Genomic DNA, 19,943 nt, shown 5'->3' with positions numbered 1-19,943 from the left:
TTCTCTCCTATACGTCTCACAGCTCCTGCCCGAGTGGAATCTGCGCTTGTAATTGGAAATTTTAAATCTTTCACAGCGGATGAAAGTGACAAACCAATTTCCCTGCAGAAGCGTGGCTGTCCAGACCCTGCTATCTAAATGCAAATGCAGATGATTATTTCCAAGAGCTCCGACAGCAAATGAGGTTATTCTGTTCTCTCCAGGCCACAACTCGAAGGGAATCAGCTTTCTTCTCTGCACACGGAAGTGGGAATAATTCTGTGACGGTTCAGCAGCATCTCATCCCTGTGAGTTCATCATGTGTTAACCTCTGAGAGAAGACATGAGTCAAAATGACATTTCTGTATTTCAGATGGAGAAATCTGTGAAATCTCACTGGCCCCAAGTTCTGCTTCTCTTTAATACGTGTTAATAATAATAGATAAGGAAAATCTGATTGGATACTGACAGTATTTCAGAAGAGCGCACAGTAACAGAGTTGGAAGTAAAAAATTGGTAACATAAGTTGACAATAACAGAGTCAATAATAACAGAGTTGGCAATAACAAGAGTCGACTGTATCAAGAGACGACCATCACAACAGTCACCAGTAACAAGAGTCGACGATAACAGAATTGAATGTAACAAGAGTCAACGGTAACAAGAGTCAACAGTAACAAGAGTCGACAATAACAAAAGTCAACGATAACAGTTGAGGATAACAGAGTCGATGATAACAGTCGACGGTAACAAGAGTCGAGGAAGAGTCGACAATAACAAGAGTCAACAATAACATTGCACGGTAACAAGAGTCGAGGATAACAGAGTCGACGATAATAGTTGATGGTAACTAGAGTTGACGGTAACAAGAGTCAACGATAACAGAGTCGACAGTAACAAGAGTCGAGTATAACAAGAGTTGACAGCAACAAGAGTTGACATTAACAGTCAACGATAAGAGAGTTGTCGGTATCAAGAGTCGACGATAACAGAGTCGACAGAAACAAGAGTCAATGGTAAACAGAGTCGACAGTAACAAGAGTCTAGGATAACAGAGTCGACGGTAACAAGAGTTGACGGTAACAAGAGTCAACGATAACAGAGTCGACAGTAACAAGAGTCGAGGATAACAAGAGTCAATAGTAACAAGAGTTGACAGTAACAAGAGTTGACATTAACAGTCAACGATAAGAGAGTTGTCGGTATCAAGAGTCGACGATAACAGAGTCGACAGAAACAAGAGTCAACGGTAACAGAGTCGAGGATAAAAGTCAACATTAACAGAGTTGACAGTAACAAGAGTCGTAGATAACAAAGTCGATGGTAAAAAGAGTCGATGTAACAAGAGTCGGGGGTAACAGAGTTGATGATAAAAGAGTCAACGATAAAAGAGTCGCAGTAACAAGAGTCGACGATAACAGAGTCAACAATAACAGAGGTGACAGTAACAAGTATCGATGGTAACAGAGTCGACGGAAACAAGAGTCAATGGTAAACAGAGTAGAGAATAACAGAGTCAAGATTCGACAGTAACAAAGTCGATGTTAACAGGGTTGACTGTAAGATAGTCTACAGTAAGAAGGTTGATGGTAACAGATTTAACGGTAATAGTTGACAATAAAACAGAGTTGATGGTAACAGAGACCACAGTAAGAAGGTTGAAAGTAACAGTTAACGATAATTGTTGATGGTAACAGAGTTGACTGTGACAGTTGACAGTAACAGATGTGACGGTAACAGTGTCCAGTGGCTCGCCGCATACACATTTGAGATGCAGAGCGTAGTTTACCATGACGATGGGGATCGAGTCTGATGAAGAATGGTTCTAGAAAGCAGGTAAGACAAAACAAAAGGCAAAAAATAAAACAAACAACACCTGAAAATGTAGTAAAAGAAATTAGGTGAGTTATTTTCTTTTTTTGGATTGCTTTTGAAAACACTATCGGTTGGGTTTAGGGAAGGAGGTGGGTATTCGGTCGGTTAGTCAGTCAGTCAGTCGACAGCGGCTCTCATTTATTTACGTGAGAACAGCAGGCGCGATTGGCACTCGCAAAAGAAATTTGAAATCTGAAAAAGTGTACACAGCGCCCTCTGGTGGATTCACAAAAACTGCAAAAAAAAAATGTCGCTCCTAGGACATATTTGGCGCTCTCCAGAAAGGTATATAAGGGTACATAATCAGAATTAGCCTGTGTTGTTTAAATAACGAAAAAAAAGTAAACGCAAAAAAAAAAAGATGAAACTTAGACGTAATTATTTGATGAGGGCTGAAGTTGAATGTATAATTTAGGAGGTGCAGACAGTCAACAATACGAATAGTGTAGTCTTTAAATTAATTTTATTTTATTTTTATTTTTTCAATACAAAATGTCCATAAAAACACATACAAACATCATTTTTAGAGTTAAATTGATATACTTTGTGTTAGGTTTCTCTTGGAAACAGTAAATGTACCCGCAGCTCTAGAATCAGCCATTAGTCAGTACTGTTCTCTGATTGATTCTGAACCACACAGAAGGTCAAATTTGCAGAAAAATACAAGTTTATTTGTTTAAAACGTCCCCCAGAATAACACTGTTTAAATACACGTAACATGATATGAGTATAAAATGTGGAAAATAAATGCAAACAAGTAAACATCTGTGGTAAATTACTATAGTTTATGTCTGATTAATGTTTTTAGCCCTCGTCGACCGTATAAAAACACAAGTCCAGCAGAATAATTCATCATACACTGACCAGTACAACTAGTGGATTAACATTTCCTCAAACATTAATAATAAACAGAGCATCTTCTGTGATAAATCAGCTGCATTGTGCTCATGATGCATTATTTTCATCTGTCAGGCACCAACGTGAAGAAGTGAAGACGTGTGCTGTTCTTCAGAGCGTAGTGTTCAGTACCGCCATCTGCTGGTGAGTGTGTGTGTGTGTGACAGAGAGAGAGAGAGAGAGAGAGAGAGAGAGAGAGAGAGAGAGAGAGTGTTTGCATGTGTGTGTGTGTAAACATGCCGGCTCTTGTCTCCTCTCGTCTTCACATGAACCCAGAGCTGTAGAATCAGAAACATAAACACACATTGCAGACATTCCTCAGATATTTCCCTGTTTTTAATGAGCAGGAATTCTCTGAATGCTTTCAGCACAGCAGCATCACGCTGTAAAGAGCAGCTGGTATGGTGTGTTGAAATGGTTTAAGTCAGAAAACACTGTCGACAACTTAAGACAACTGACCTATATTCAAGTTAGGGCAGCACAATATATGGTTTGAGCATCGATATCGCAATGTGTGCATCTACAATATGCAACATGTCACAGGACATGCAATGTTGGGATTATAGTTTAACAGAGTTTAATCATAATGGAGTCAAAGTTTATCATCTGCATGCATTTTTAAAGAGATCGTTCACCCAAATATTACCATTTTCATTACACCCTTCACATGTTTCAAACATTCTTTATTTAAATGAACACAAACGAATATAATTGAATAACTCCTGTAGTATTGAAACAAGTGAAGAGTGAGTAAATAGTGAGAACATTTTAATCTTTAAGTAAACTGTCCCTTTAAGGCCTGTGACTGTGAACATTTCAGTATAATAAATAGTATATAATACATAGTTTAAAACATCCGACCACAACACATTTATTGTAGCTTTAATAACGATTAAATAATATGCAGGGTAGGGTTGGGCGATGTCGACCAATTTGGCGTCGTACAACGTCTAATATGAAACATCACGATGGAAGATGGCATTGTCGTCATAGGCGGTGGTGAATTAATTATAAATAATTAATTAATTCATAACAAATTAATTATTTATAGTCTACCATTTTGAACTACCTGACCCGCATGCTCTTTGTTATACCCCTAAACAAATTATAATTGAATAAAGATAAGTTATACACATAATTACTACCTGTCAATCACTTTTCCGCAGGAAATAGGCGTGAATAGGCAAAGTGATCGGTGTCGTTATAATGGCGTCGACAAACTTGGTTGGTAAAAAAGGTGCACAACCAACAGAAACTAACCGACAGTATCCGAGGACTAAAGCAGTCTACTGACCCTCTGACTGCCTGGACCTGCTGGCTCGAGCATTTGACAGTGTGTGTGCATCTGTGTCTGTGTGTGTGTGGTCACGTGATGTGCGTTTTCAGCAGTAGTGTGGAAGGAGGGCTGCTTAGAAATCCTAAACGACAGATTGGATGTGGATCGTTTTCGTTCTAAAATGCCAATTAAAAACTAAGAGCTATTAGTGTAAACAGGGCCCGAGTGTGTATTTTTCACGACAGGTTTGCAAAGAGGGCGGGGCGGAGGATTGCGATGCTGGCTCAGCATCGTGGTGTCTGTCGGCCATCGGCAATGGACGATGGCATTGTCTATCGGCCCAACCCAAATACAGGGTGGGCCATTTATATGGATACACCCTAATAAAATGGAAATGGTTGGTCATATTAACGTCCTGTTTGTGGCACATTAGTATATGTGAGGAGGCAAACTTTTCAAGATGGGTGGCCATTTTGAAGTCGGCCATCTTGGATCCAATTTTTGTTTTTTTTCCATAGGAAGAGGGTCATGTGACACATCAAACTTACTGGGAACTTCACAAGAAAAACAATGATGTGCTTGGTTTTAACGTAACTTTATTCTTTCATGAGTTATTTACAAGCCCCCTCACATATACTAATGTGCCACAAACAGGACATTAATATCTTGAAGCGTATTCATTTAAATGGCCCACCCAGTACAATGAAGACACACAGCTGTGCATGAAAATAAATGTTTACAGTGTCAGTATAACTACTGTAGCCTATATAATGTTGATTTTGCCAGTGAATTAAATAGTCTAATAATGTTGTCAATGACAGCATATATGTAATGCAAGCATATATCTCAAATAGGGGTGTCAAAATTAATTGTTTCTTTGGTGCAGACGCGGACAATTCGGTATCGGTTCAGTAATAATTATAACCAGTTATTATGTACTGAAGTCATTTATCTCATTTGCGCTCTGTCGTGAAGGAGGCGAGCACGATTACTCACGAACACTCAGACGACTTAAAAGTCATAAACTGTGCACAATTTGACTGCGTGTGTGTTTGCTGGATCAGTCTTTCACTGACACACAGCAGAAGCCCCTATTTCACTGTGATTGAGAGAATGACTACGCCATTTCTCTCTCTCTCACACACACACACACACACACACTCTGCCCCATTTGACCTGCTGGTGTGACTTCTTCTCCTCTCGGCTGTTTTACAGCGATACAGACACGAGCGCGTGCCTGCAGAGTTTTTTCCACCGTGTCTATCATGCATCAGCTGTATCCCCGCACCTGCCGCTTATCAGTGTCGCTTATTTGTGAAGAGCGCAGCGCGCAAGAGCCAATCGCAACCGTTTTTGTTGAGGGTGTGACCAATCAAAGAGGTGTAAGAGAACTAGACAAGGATCAGAAAGCGAGTGGGATATTGTTTATACTAATCACAATAAATGCTCGTGTTGATTAAAGGTAGAGTTTATATATCTGACTGTTTGTATTAAATGACACAATTGTATTACAAATAGTATATAAATATGAATATAGTTATACATTTTAATACAAGAACTGCTGCTGTGAAGAAAATATAACGATGTGTATGAAAAGCACCGTCAATGCACCGTGATATCGAATTGAACCAAATCGATGGCATGATAATCGTAACTGAACCGAACCGTGAGACTAGTGTAGGGTTACGGCTCTAATCTCAAACTAAATTCGATATCAGAATTATTATAAGTAATCAGTAGACCTACACATAATATTATTGTTGTTTCACCATATGTTTGAGAGAAAACAGTAATAATTGCCGACTCATATTAACCTTTATTTTACATCTACACAATCCTGAGAAAATCCCGATCTTTATTTTAAGCAAAAAATAAAAAAATAAATAAAAAAATAAAAAATTCGCAATTCTCATATTAGCCAGAATCGTGCAGCTCTAAATTACAGTCGGATTTTGCCAAATGTGTTGACCTTTACCTAATACTGTACTGATTTGTGGCATAAACACACATTTGACAGATAGAGTGTGTTGTTGGCCTGCAGACTGAGGTTGTGAGTTATGTTGTGGTAGTGAAGAGTGAAGTGTGACTGACTTCTTGCGGTCTTTGTCCTTCTTGTTGTTGGTGCTGGTGTTGAAGGACTGCGCCTGCAGGAGTTCGGTCGCTGCTTTGCGTTTGCTGAACACACTCATCTCCTCCTCCAGACTCCTGCGCTTCTCCTCCAGCTTACTCTTCTCATCCGCATGCAGACGCTTCAGCTGCTCGAACTTACCCTGCAGCTGCACACACGCACATACACACACACACGATATGACGATGAGGCTGAGTCTGTGAGTATGTGTGTGAAAGAGAGAAAGTGTGCGTGTGTGAGAGTTAGTAACAGGCGCATTTGAGTGTGTGTCTGTGAGAAAGAGTCTGTGAGAGAGATTGTGTGAGAGAGATTGTGTATATGTGTGCACGCATTTGAGTGTGTGTGTGTGTGTGTGTGTGTGTGTGTGAGTGACAATGAGAGTGTATGCGTTTGAGAGATTGTTTGTGTGTCTATGAGAAGAGGGTGTGTGTCTGTGGGAGAGAGAATGTGTTTGTGTGTGAGAGTGAGTGAGCATGAGCGTGTGTGAGAGAGAAAGTGAGTCTCACTGTGTGTGTGTGTGTGTGTGTGTGTGTGTGTGTGTGTGTGTGTGTGTGTGTGTGTGTGTGTGTGTACGTGTGTGTACGGTGTGTATGTGTGTATGTGTGTGTGTGTGTGAAAGAAAGGGACAGAGTGTGTGTGTTTGTGTGAGAGACATTGTGTGTGTGTGTGTGTGTGTGTGTGTGTGTGTGTGTTGTACCTCTCTCTCTGCATCTTTCAGCTCGGCCTCTTTCTCCTTCACTCTCTGCACAAACGTCTGCCTCATCTCTTCTTCTCGTCTCTGCAGTTCACCCAGAAACTCCTGCCGCTTCGCCTCGTACGTCTGCTGGAGACTGACACACACACACACTTCTGCAGTTATCCTTTAATTCACACTTTAATACAACACTTCAACAACACAGAATATTCTCATCTCTGCTGGGTGTTACGGCCCATTCACACGGGGCTTCAGCGTCAGCGCTTGACTGAAGGCGTGTCTGAAGTTGGGGCTGACGCGATCGTCACAGCAGGGTCAGCCAATGAAATTCAGTCAGCAATGGGCCACTGTCTAGCTGGTGTATTTGCATACAGAAATCTGATTGGCTGACGCTTCCACAATGCAGTTCGGCAACGCCTGACGTCACCCATTCAAAGTGAATGGGAAGCATTGACGCTGATGCCTCGTGTGAATAGGGTATAAAGGGTCAGGTCACTTAAAGTCAATTCTGCCATCATCTGCTCGTCTTTTACCTGTGTTGCTGTTATTTAGAACACGGTTTAAATCAGCTGTGTTAGTCAAACTCGCTCCTGTTGGTCAATCTGGCAACCTGCTTTTGTTTTGGTTCAGTAATGTAATACCTAGTTCAACCACTGGGTGTCAAACTGAAATACCGCACCTTTAAACACATATTAATCTCATTTTTTTCTTTATTGTTTTTATTTTCTTAGTCTTGTCTCTTTTATTCTTGTTTAAGTTAAGCACTACTATTGTGTTTGCTTGTGTGCTTTATAAACAAACTTGCCTTAAATTCAGTTCGAAATGAAAAGTCCCTGGTGGATGAAGCTCACTGGTGAAACTCCACAGTTCAGAGCTGTATTTCAGTGTCTGTAATGTGTTTCAGCAGTACACTTATACACAGCAGCCTGTAATAAACGCCAGCGCCGCTGCTGTAATCTGAGAATCTGCTGCTGCTGCTGAGAGAATCTGAGGAATGTCCTGATGGTGAGGTTAAACCAACAGTTCCCATGATCCCCTGCCACTGACACGGCCATTAGCAGCTGCGCAGGAAACCACTCTGTGTGTGTGTGTGTGTGTAAATGTGTGTGTGTAAATGTGTGTGTGTGTGTGTGAGAGAGAGAGAGACAGAGAGTGTGTGTCTGGCTGTGTTATCAGTATGTAATTGAATGTGTTTGTGTGTGCTTCTCTATACGTTATTGTGTGTGTGAGATTGAGTAAGTGAGAATATGTGTTTTTCTTTTGTATGTGATGTGTGTGTGTGTGTGTGTATATGAGTCTGTTTTTCTATATGTGATTGTTTTTTCTAATGCGTTTGTGTTTTTCTATATGTGATATTTTGTGTGTGTGTGTGTGTGTAAGTCAGTGTCTATGTGAGTGTGTGATTGATTGTGTCAGTGAAAACAACACGGTGTGTGTGTGTGTGTGTGTGTGTGTATGTGTGTACCTGACAGGTTTACACTCAGGACCTGTGTCTTTAAAGCCCATCTCCTCCAGTTTGCAGCGTCTGTAGAGCTCGTAGTGGCGTGTGTGTGTGTGTGTGTGTGTGTGTGTGTGTGTGTGTGTGTGTGTGTGTGTGTGTTTGTGTGTACCTGACAGGTTTACACTCGGGGTCTGTGTCTTTAAAGCCCATCTCCTCCAGTTTGCAGCGTCTGTAGAGCTCGTAGTGGTGTGTGTGTGTGTGTGTGTGTGTGTGTGTGTATGTGTGTGTGTGTGTGTGTACCTGACAGGTTTACACTCAGGATCAGTGTCTTTAAAGCCCATCTCCTCCAGTTTGCAGCGTCTGTAGAGCTCGTAGTGGCGTGTGTGTGTTTGTTCCCGCAGATCCTCCATGTTCACACAGATCAGCATCTCACGCAGCTTCACAAAGTCACAGTGGTTCTCGTTCTCCACTGAAACACACACACACTAATATTAACACACTGATGTACTAAACTCATCCTCAAAGACACACTCAAGACATACACACGTATAGAAACACACACATACATATAGACACACAAACATACAGACAGATACACTTATAAATACACACATACAGACACACACCCCCATCAACACACACTGATCTGCTAGACAGTTTACAGTAATAAGAACACTCTGAGATCTGACCCGGATAAACACTGATACACAAACCCGTTTACCACAGTAATGTCATTAGATCAAGAGTGTACAGTGTGTGATGATCATGTAGGAAATATGCTGTACTGTCAGTGTGTGTGTGTGTGTGTGTGTGTGTGTGTGTGTGTGTGTGTGTAATAATGAAGTGCTCACCCTGTACGACACCCCACGGATACTGTCTGGCCTTCACCATCTTATTCCCGATGTTCACCTCCTCTGTGCTGCCGACCACAGCGAACGGCAGGTGACCCTAAACACCCCACACACACACACACACACACACACACACACACACACACACACACACACACACACACACACACACACACACACACACACACACACACACACACACACACACACACACACACACACACACACACACACACACACACACACACACACACACAGTCAGTCTAAACCAGCACATCACATCTTCATTTATGGGTTAACTGTCCCTTTAAAGAATAATAAATAAATAAATATATATATATATATATATATATTTTAATAAATAAATAAATATATTAAAAATAAACTTTTTTCTCTCCAAATTTCTTTTTCCAAGAAAATGTTGTTGTTTTTATTCAATGAAGAATGTAAGACATTCATTCATTCATTCATTTTCTTGTCAGCTTAGTCCCTTTATTAATCTGGGGTCACCACAGCAGCATGAACCGCCAACTTATACAGCATGTTTTTACGCAGCAGATGCCCTTCCAGCCGCAACCCATTTCTGGGAAACATCCACACACACATTCACACACACACACACTCATACACTATGGACAATTTAGCCTACCCAATTCACCTGTACTGAATTGGACTGTGGGACTGTGGGGGGAAACCGGAGCACTCGGAGGAAATCTACACAAATGCAGGGAGAACATGCAAACTCCACACAAAAACACCAACTGAGCCGAGGATCGAATCAGTGACCTGAATGTAAGACCTGTTTTATGGTCTTTAAAGTTGACTGTTTTCATTATTTGATGTATACTTTTGTTTTACATTTAAGTTTGTTTTTGAATCTACGCTTACATAAAGAAACTTAGGGCTGTTTTAGGATCATTAATATATGTTATAAGGGGGGCGACACGTGTCACACTGTGGCCTCAGAGCAAGTGTGTGTGATTGAGTGTGTATGGGTGTTTCTCAGTGATGGGTTGCTGATGGAAGGGCATCCGCTGTGTAAAACATATGCTGGAATAGTTGGCGGTTCATTCCACTGTGGCAACCTCTGATGAATAATGGACTAAGCTGAAGGAAAATGAATGAATAATATATTTTTTAATTATTTTATGAAACTTTTTTAACATTTCAGTATGTTTTGTTCGGCAAATTACACTTCTATAAAACAAATTAAGGCTTTTTCAGGAGTTTTATTAGAAGTAAAAAAAATCTGTTTTTGTTTTCTGGCAAAATTTATTTTTATTAATATTTTATATTTATTTATATATTTATTTTTTCTAAGAAAATAGTTTCTAATCATAATAGTGTTAATAACTTATCTCTAATAACTGATGTCATTTCTCTTCTCCATGATGACAGCACATAATATTAGACGAGATATTCTTCAAGACACTAGTGTTCAGCTTACAGTGACATGTAAAGGCTTCACTAGGGTAATTAGGGTAAAGTTAGGGTAATTAGGCAAGTCATTGTATAACAGTGGTTTGTTCTGGAGACAATCCAACACTAATATTGCTGAAGGGGCCAATAATATTGAGCTGGCTGATATAAACACACAGTGCTTTTTTTCAATTTAACAACATATGAACGGTGGACCAATTGGAGCTGTTTTCAGATCGACCGCAACTTGACGTAGGAGTGCAACCCCCCAACCCCCCCTAACTATGTGCCCTTTAAAACAATTAAAAACTGCTTTTATTCTGGCCCAAATAAAACAAATAAGACTTTCTCCAGAAGAACAGATATTAGAGGAAATACTGTGAAAAATTCCTGAATCTGAAAAACATCATTTGGGAAATACTGGAAAAGAAATAAAAATTCACAGTAAGCGAATAAATCTGACTTTTGAATACATGATATTTAAATTTTAATGTGAACTGCCCCTTTAAGAGTTTTTAATAGTTTCTATAGTGTATAAAGCAGATATTGTGTGTGTGTGTGTGTGTGTGTGTGTGTGTGTGTGTGTGTGTGTGTGTGTGTGTGTGTGTGTGTGTGTGTGTGTGTGTGTGTGTGAGAATAAATCTCTCAGACTGACGTTCATGGCCGTGTTGATCTTGGCCACGGTCTCGTCGTCGATGGGGAACTGGTAGATCTGCACGCCGTTGCTGACCAGCTCGCTCATGATCTTGATCTTGAACTTGTGTAATTCGCTCTTGGAGATGGTGTCAGCTTTAGCGATGACGGGAATAATGTTCACCTGAGCGGCAGAAGCAAAACACACACGCAAATACACACATGAGCAATTCCAGCGTTACGGATGTGTCGTGTGCAGTAAAAACTCAAAACATATATTCACATGTTAACATTATATTAAAACATCAGTTCATATTTCCCAAAACTACTAACCACAGAGATATGCGATCAAAGAAAATATCAATCTGTAAACCTTTTCCATATTTTAACCCTTGTGTATTGTTCAAATCGACTCCCCTTTGGTTATGTTAGCAGACATTGACTTCCATTATAAGCACATTTATTGTTGGCAAAGCCATGACAGCATATAATCATGCATTCTTGATTGCTGCTGGTTTTCCCTGTCGGGATTAAGAGGGAACATTTCTCATTTTCACTGTTGATCATCTAACAATGAAGTGTGGGCTAAAAACTGAGGTAAACGCCAGGAGGAAGCATTTTCTTATATATTTATGTAGACAATCATGAATATTTTTTACATCTTAATCACTCAGTTTTTCATATTTAACGATATATGTGCATTGCTGTACATCCCTGTGTGTGCATTAAGCACTGTGAACAATACTCAGACAAAGAAACTGAATAAATAGATGTAAAATAGCAGTATAGCCTTCATCATATACATAATTAAACAGATTAATCTTCGTTAAAGCCACAAACGATATCATTTCTTGTGCATAAATGTGTTAAAACTTAAAATTAGTTGTATACACAATATATAAACTACACAATGTATTGAAAATTAAAATGTTAAAAGGTTATCGAATAATATTCATTCATTTTCCTTCGGGTTAGTCTCTATTGTCACCACAACGGAATGACTATGCCAACTTGTCCAGCATATGTTTTACACAGCGGATGCCCTTCCAGCTGAAACCCAGTACTGGGAAACACCCATACACACTCATACACTATGGCCAATTTAATTAATCAGTTCCCCTATAGCGCATGTGTTTGGACTGTGGGGGAAACCAGAGCACCCGGAGGAAACCCACACCAACACGGGGAGAACATGCAAACTCCACACAGAAACAACAATTGACCCAGCCGAGACTCGAACCAGCGACCTCTTTGCTGTGAGGCCACAGTGCTAACCCCTTAACCACTGTGTTGCCCATCGCACTAATAGTATATGCAATATTTACATCGTAGAGCTGTTGACAGCTGTTAATTTTAGGGATGCACCAAAACTAAAACTCATGACTGAAACCAAAAACTCTGGATGCACTTGGCCAAAAACAAAGGCTGAAAATGCTTTACAGGCATCAGCGCACTGAAAGAAGCACTTAAAAAATGCATGATTGAGTCCATTTAGTCTATAAATAAAGCAGAGATGATGTAAACAGAACATTTCCTCAATCTCAGACACTGAGCACACAAACCAATCCAGCTAGGCCCGTCACAATTATGACTTTTTAAAAATAATTGTCTAAAAGAGTAATAGCTGTAAAAAAAACAATAAAAAATAGATGATTTCTGTGTGGTTTGTGAGCACATATAGAAAATAACATAAGAGCAAATATGAACATATACAAAACTAAGATATTTGAAGATATATATTTATCTAATTATTCATTCATTCTTTTTCTTGTCGGCTTGGTCCCTTTATTAATCCGGGGTTGCCACATCGGAATGAACCACCAACTAATCCTGCATATTTTTATGCAGCGGATGCCCTTCCAGCTGCAACCCATCTCTGGGAAACATCCACACACACTTATTCACACTCATACACTAGGGACAATTTAGCCTAGCCAATTCACCTGTACCACGTGTGTTTGGACTGGGGGAAACCGGAGCACCTGGAGGAAACCCACGTGAGCGCAGGAAGAACATGTAAACTCCACACAGAAACGCCAACTGACCCAGAAAAGGCTCGAACCAGTAACCTTATTGCTGTAAGGCAACAAAACTACCTACCGAGCCACTGCGTCGCCGCTATCTAATTACTCGTTTCAACTAAAAATTCATTCATTCATTTTCCTTCAGCTTAGTCCCTTTATTCATCAGGGGTCGCGACAGCGGAATGAACCGCCAACTATTCCAGCGTATGTTTAACACAGCGGTTACCCTTCCAGCCACAACCCAGCACTGGGAAACACCCATACACACTCATTCTCACACACACTCATACACTACAGCCAATTTAGTTCATCAGTTCCCCTATAGCGCATGTGTTTGGACTGTGAGGGAAACCGGAGCACCCGGAGAAAACCCACAAGAGAACATGCAAACTCCACACAAAAACACCAACTGACCCAGTCGGGACTCGAACCAGCAACCTTCTGGCTGTGAGGCGATTGTGCTACCCACTGCACCACCCTGAACCATGACATACCACTTTTTGGGAGCCTATTGTAAAGGTAGCTGGGTACCCGTGGACACTATAGAGTAGCCAACATTCTTCAAAATATCTTCTTCAATACTGTTCAAAAGAAAATAGTATCTCATAAAGGTTTGAATCCACCTTGAGTGTGAGTAAATGATGATGAAATCTTCATTTATAGGTGAACTGTCTTTTTAAGCAGTTGGAACTTAAATCTGGGTCAGACGGATCTGAAAACAGCAGAACGGGTGACCCAAATAGCCTTGAATTCTCAAAGAAAGAATCAAGTCACAAACTAATTAGTTCTGACAGTTTGCTGTGAATGTTGTGTTGGTTTGTTTCTAGTGCATTTGTGTGAAACACCAAGCCTCATGCACACCGGGATGTTTGCTGATCATCAGCGTTTTTTTCGACATTCATATTTAAAGGAATATCACTCCGCCAGCATTTCTGATGATTTTCAGCTAAATTTGATGTCCTCCAGTATTTCCTGCTATAATTATAAGCAAAGTATAAAGGAAAACAAAGAACCACATCTCTACTTTTAAACAAAACCAGCATTTTATTCTATTTTCATGTGTTCAAGTTGCATCAGCACTTAAAAGCAGATTATTGATGCAAAATGTGACATTACTGACAAAAAAAGCATTCCACTAGAAAATAAAATAAGTAAATAAAATAAACTAAATTAAATTAAAGTAAAAAAAAAAAAATATATATATATATATATATATATATATATATATATATATATAATATAAATATTAATTTTATATATAATATAAAATAAGAGTAATTTTATATCTAACCAGCACTCCTGATCCTCCATAGTACCTTTAATGCAACACGCCAAACCAAAAAAAACAAGCCAGAGGCGTTTTATTTAAATTATTGCTTTTATGCACGCTGTTTTGCACTCACGTTAGTGCACTTATATTTGCATTTTTGATAATAATAAAGAATCAAACGTCAGTTATTTTTTATAAAAAAAACGTTCTATACTTTTAACGTGGCACATCAAAACAAAAAACAATCCAGAAACATTTCATTTTTGAAATAATGCTTATTGCATGCAGTTTTGCACTCAAATTCGTGCACTTTTAGTCATGAGAGGGCCCACATAAAATCTGTGCACGCAGAATTCTGCAGATTTTTAGCCTATGATTGATTCTGTTCATTTGCTTGTGTGAACGTGTGATTTATATTTATTAGTTTTTTAATTAATTTCAGTATAATTTTTGACTAATATAAAAAATGTTCATTTATTTTTTTACAATACAGTTTGTAAAGTAATATTTTAATATTATATTAGTAATATTAGTATTTTTCCCAGAGATGGGTTGCGGCTGGAAGGGCATCCACTAAGTAAAAATGTGCTGGATAAGTTGGCGGTTAAATCCGCTGTGGCGACATCGGATTAATAAAGGGACTAAGCTGTTTATTCTGTTTGTATGCAGATGAGTTGCACAGGTCAGCAAAATATAGAACACTGTTGTGGTTGTTTTTATTTTTAAAACTTACAGCATCTTTGTACCTTTAACGAGATGCATCAAACCAAATAACGATGCTTTTTTAAATGATTTTATGCATGCCGTGGTGTGAAACGTTGGTTATAATAATGCACCATAATCATCCCAGTGTGCACAAGCTTTGAGAGTCTCACCTTGCTGTCCAGCTTCTTCATAGTGACCAGATCCAGGGATTTGAGCGAGTGTCCCGACGGAGCGATGAAATACAGGCAGGCGTGGATCCGGGAGTCGTGGTAGTTATGAAGAGAGCGCTTGATCTTCAGCTCCTCCTGTAAGTACGACTCAAACTGCGTGTCGATGTAGTCCACGATGTGCTGGTAACTGCAACAGAGACATCACTCATGTGCTGAATGAGCATATATTAGAGCTGCACAGTATAGCGTTTCAGCATGGATATATTCAGCATTGAACACAAGAGAACAGGACTGACCTCTCTTGCTTGTTCATCTGATCCCCGAAGCCGACAGTGTTGACCACGGTGAGCTTTAGACGAACATTACTCTCCTGGAGATCGTACGTCTGCGCACGCAGCTTCACCTTCGGCTCAAAATGAGAAGACTCGAAATTTTCAAAATTAGTGTTAAAGAGAGTGTCCATCAGCGTTGATTTACCAATCCCAGTTTCACCTGGAGGAGGAGAGGAAATGCAGAATCAATCATGCATTCAATCATTTTCCTTCAGCTTTGTCCCTTATTTATTAGGGGTCGCCCCAGCGGAATGAACCGCCAATTATTTCATTATTGCAATATTCCATTGACTTACATTAGTGCATATGTTTTATGAAGCGGATGCCCTGTAAGCTGCAACCCAGTACTGGGAAACACCCATACATACTCAATCACACACACACACTCATGCACTACAGCCAGTTTAGTTGATCAGTTCCCCTATAGCGCATGTGTTAGGACTGTGAGGGAAACCGGAGCACCGGGAGGAAACCCAAGCTGGGACTCCAACCAACAATTATAGTCACAAAATCTGAATTGACCATCAATATCTGCAATCGTGTCCTCATCTCACCGATGCAGAGGATGTTGAAGCAGAATCCCTGACTAGTGGACTTGTTGACTAGTTGATCCGGCAGACTGTCGAAACCAACATGGCCTGATAGAGCCAGCGGGCGAGCATTCTTGTCCTGGAAGAAACAAATGAATGAGAACATGACCATAAACACTCAATTATTAAGAAAGCAGCTTTTCTCTCAAATCAGATCAGGTTTACAGATTCAGCAATTAACTAAAAAACATGGCACCTTTAAAAAAAAAACACAATGATTACAGTGCTGTCTGGAATACGATCAGAACGGTGGCTCAGTGGTTAGCACTGTGGCCTCTCAACAAGAAGGTCGCTGGTTTGAGTCCCGGCTAGGCCAGTTGGCGTTTTTGTGTGGAGTTTGCATGTTCTCTTTAATAAATAAAGGAACTAAGTTAAAGGAAAATGTATTAATGTCTGGAATACTTCTTTCCGATTGGTTGATCATAACGTTCCAAGGTATGTTACTGTCAGATAACAAACAATAATAACATAGACTCATCTAAGTATTACGAAACGTCTTTACTTAGTGATTATATATATTTATATATCATGTTTAATTAAAGAATTAGTCAATTATTACAGCTCAGCTCAACGTTTTGGTCTTATTGTTTAGTGGCCAGTAGCAGTGTAATGATCAGTAATGCTGGTGGGTTTTGCAGAATCAACCCTTCCGTCTTATACAACAACTACTGATAAACTTTTAGTTGTTCAATAATCTGAATGACCATATAGTTGTGTTTGAGTAAAGCTAATGATGACCTTTCGTCAAATGAAAAATAAAAAATGTCTTTTAAAGGCATTTTGTAGATTAAAATAAGCAAAAAATTGCATGATTTTATGTCTCATAAATTTTTGACAGCACAATTCCACAATTTTTAGTCCAGAAGAGTAAAAAAAAACTATATTTTGGTGGAATAACCCTGATTATTAGACAACAAATGAAAACGTTTTGAAAAAGAAAATGCTCTTACATTCACTTTTTATTCTTATATGAGCTTTGGAAGAAATGTTATCCTAAATTTATAGGATAAAACAAATACTAACATTTTACTCAAACCCATGCCTAATAAATCCAGGCAAACTGAGACTTTTCGAGTGGTCTATTAAATTGCTTTTTATTTAATTAGTTTATTTTGCTTTTATATCTGTAAATGTGCACGCAACAACAAAATAAAAAGTCAAATTCCCTACACAAAGTAGTTTTAGTATTAGTTAATCAGTTATATTTCAAACTGAGAAAGTACTCAAAGTTATAAATGCATTAAAAGCGTAAAATAAAGTGTTTTTAAATATTTGTATTGAGATTGATAATTATATTCAGAAACATAAATCGTTAAGAAACCCAATAAATTGTAATCAAAATGCTTAATCAATGTGTTCTATTCTCACCAATATACCTCATCATGTTTATGTTCTGATGGATATTTTAACCTAATTTTAGATACAGATATTAATAATTCTAATAAATGTATTCAGACTGATAAGTAGATGCAGAACATCAGACACAAGCAATGTTTGGTTTATAACACGATGGCATTCAGTTTTATTTATGAACACACAATCAGAATCACCGGTCAGATTCACTCATCTCATTTATTCATCTCTAAACGTCACACATTCATAAACTACTTGAATTTACGTTGATAAGATCAAATATTTGTACTCAAGATTAATAATTCAGAGATAAGTATTCATAATCATGTTCATAGATCAGATGCAAGTTAGTTACTATTCATGTTGACAAATCTGATTTTCTGTTGTATTCAGACTCAGACTGCTCAATCGTATTTAGATCAATTAATCAGACACAGGTTAACTTCAAATCGATCAATCAGGTTAATCAATCAATCAATCAATCAATCAATCACATTGACGTTAATCGTTTATTTCAGTTCGATCGGGCGCGCGCTCGTGAGTATTTAAGCAGGTTATAATTAACGTTAACGAGAGAGTACTTAACGTTGCTCTGAGGTGTAGATTTAGGATCGGGCGTTAATAAAATACAAGTAATGTACAATTTAATAAATAATATAAATATTTTCTCGTTAACATCCGGCCGCAGCTGTATCCCTTCTAGCAACAAACGTCGGACACTCCCAGGCGCGTCAGAAAGTTGAATCTGGGGTTGGGATGAGAAAACACACTGAACCCCTCACCGTGTCGATCACACACACTCACCGGTTGTCGAAGCACGTCTGAGGAGGCCATTGGAGCGCAGAAAAACGGTGGAAAGTCGCTGAAAAGTCGCTTCTGTCTGATGAAAGTCAGCAAAAGTTACCGTGACGCGCCTCGTCCAATGAATTCCAGCGGGCGCAGACTGGAAAAAGAGCCGCGTCCACTTCACTGCCTGCGGGAGGGCTGTTTTTCCATATTCCTCCACAGATTATCACCATTTCACATGACATGTACCACGACTAGCATTTTCGTAACACTTCATATATACACCAGCTAAATTAAAGAAGCAACTCCAAGTCAATTTCGTGAATTTCTACTTGTATTCTTCAGAGTAGAAGAAACACCCCCTTGTCCCATTAAAGTAGTATGTTCTAAAGTCGGACTCGCCCTCAGATTTGTGGTGTAACTGGACGCCATTTCGGCTCCAAATGGATTCATGCTTTAAAAATCTCCCTTTTTCCATGTATGCACGTCAGTTTTCAGATTTTAGACATTCCTCAAATTATTAAAAAAAAAATTAGTAGCACTGTTCATTTGTGTAAATGTTAATATCTTTAGGGCTGTTTTAATAAAATGGGTTTAGTCCCGAAACACTTTAGCAGTGCTGACATTAAAATAGAGTTTTCTTCATGTTTATTCTGATGGACAGAATATGTTTATATTTTTCCAGATTATATACACGTTTATTATTATTATCTACAAATAAATAATAATAAAAAAACTGTATTTCGCAATAAAAAAATTATAAAGTGATGAAAAGAGATTCCTAAAAGTCACTCTGTAAAAACATTTGACTTTAATGTTAAAAAATAAAATAAAACTGGTTTATTTGAAACTGAATTCTTTCAATGTTCAGATTTTTTGTGCTAAAAATGTATGTGCTTTACTGCATTTTTAATTCAACAGTAGATTATTTGCATATTTAAACATAACATTGTACAAAATAATAATAATATGAAGCATGTTTGCAATTCTATTCATTTATTTATTCTGTAATTGAGTAGTAGGTAGCATGATCGCCTCACAGCAAACGTCGCTGTTTCAATCCTTGGCTGGGACAGTTGGTGTTTCTATGTGGAGTTTGCATGTTCTCCCCGTGTTGGCGTGGGTTTCCTCCGAGTGCTCCGGTTTCCCCCACAGTCCAAACACATGCGCTATAGGGGAATTGATCAACTAAATTGGTCGAAGTGTATGAGTGTGTATGGGTGTTTCCCAGTGATGGGTTGCAGCTGGAAGGGCATCTGGTGTGTAAAACATATGCTGGTATAGTTGTCGGTTCATTCCGCTGTGGCCACCCCAGCTTAATAAAGGGACTAAGCCCAAAAGAAAATGAATGAATAATTACCCAATTTACCTGCAGTGTATTACTTTGAATGGGTCTGTGTTGTAGATTTCAATTTTTAGACATAATTTTGAATGAAGAAATTACAAAAAAAGTAAAAATAAATGCAGAGTGACTTGCAAATTAAATAATTTATTTAAAAAACATTAAAATAAAACCATTT

The 19,943-nt window shown here is 38.8% G+C and overlaps 1 protein-coding gene across 4 annotated transcripts; it reads right to left on the bottom strand.

Moving 5' to 3' along the window:
* Positions 1-2,300: 2,300 nt before the first annotated feature.
* septin10 (septin 10) lies at positions 2,301-18,568 on the bottom strand. 4 transcript variants are annotated; one of them, XR_015498826.1, is made up of 10 exons: positions 18,442-18,568; positions 16,249-16,363; positions 15,659-15,854; positions 15,363-15,549; positions 11,216-11,377; positions 9,142-9,238; positions 8,591-8,759; positions 6,853-6,985; positions 5,510-6,303; positions 2,301-4,442 (listed from the first exon to the last, which is right to left on the bottom strand). XR_015498826.1 is itself a non-coding variant. In XM_087266415.1 (10 exons), exons 1-10 carry the CDS (start codon positions 18,469-18,471, stop codon positions 3,014-3,016), a joined length of 1,566 nt encoding a protein of 521 aa, XP_087122541.1. In that variant the 5' UTR covers positions 18,472-18,568; the 3' UTR covers positions 2,301-3,013.
* Positions 18,569-19,943: the final 1,375 nt, after the last annotated feature.

Source organism: Danio rerio, chromosome 9, assembly GCF_052040795.2.
Source record: "Danio rerio strain M-AB ecotype USA chromosome 9, GRCz13ab, whole genome shotgun sequence".
NCBI classification, from domain to species: Eukaryota; Metazoa; Chordata; class Actinopteri; order Cypriniformes; family Danionidae; genus Danio; species Danio rerio.
Note: the sequence above shows the minus strand (reverse complement) of the source record. Positions and strands in the feature narration are given on the sequence as shown.

Excerpts from the sequence above, each read along its gene's own strand:
- septin10 (XM_087266415.1), bottom strand. The coding sequence starts at position 18,471 with ATGGCCTCCTCAGACGTGCTTCGACAACCG. Across the intron at positions 11,378-15,362 it reads TGAAGAAGCTGGACAGCAAG|GTGAACATTATTCCCGTCAT; the intron begins GTGAGACTCTCA and ends TCTGCCGCTCAG. Across the intron at positions 6,986-8,314 it reads CCTGAGTGTAAACCTGTCAG|TCTCCAGCAGACGTACGAGG; the intron begins GTACACACATAC and ends TGTGTGTGTCAG.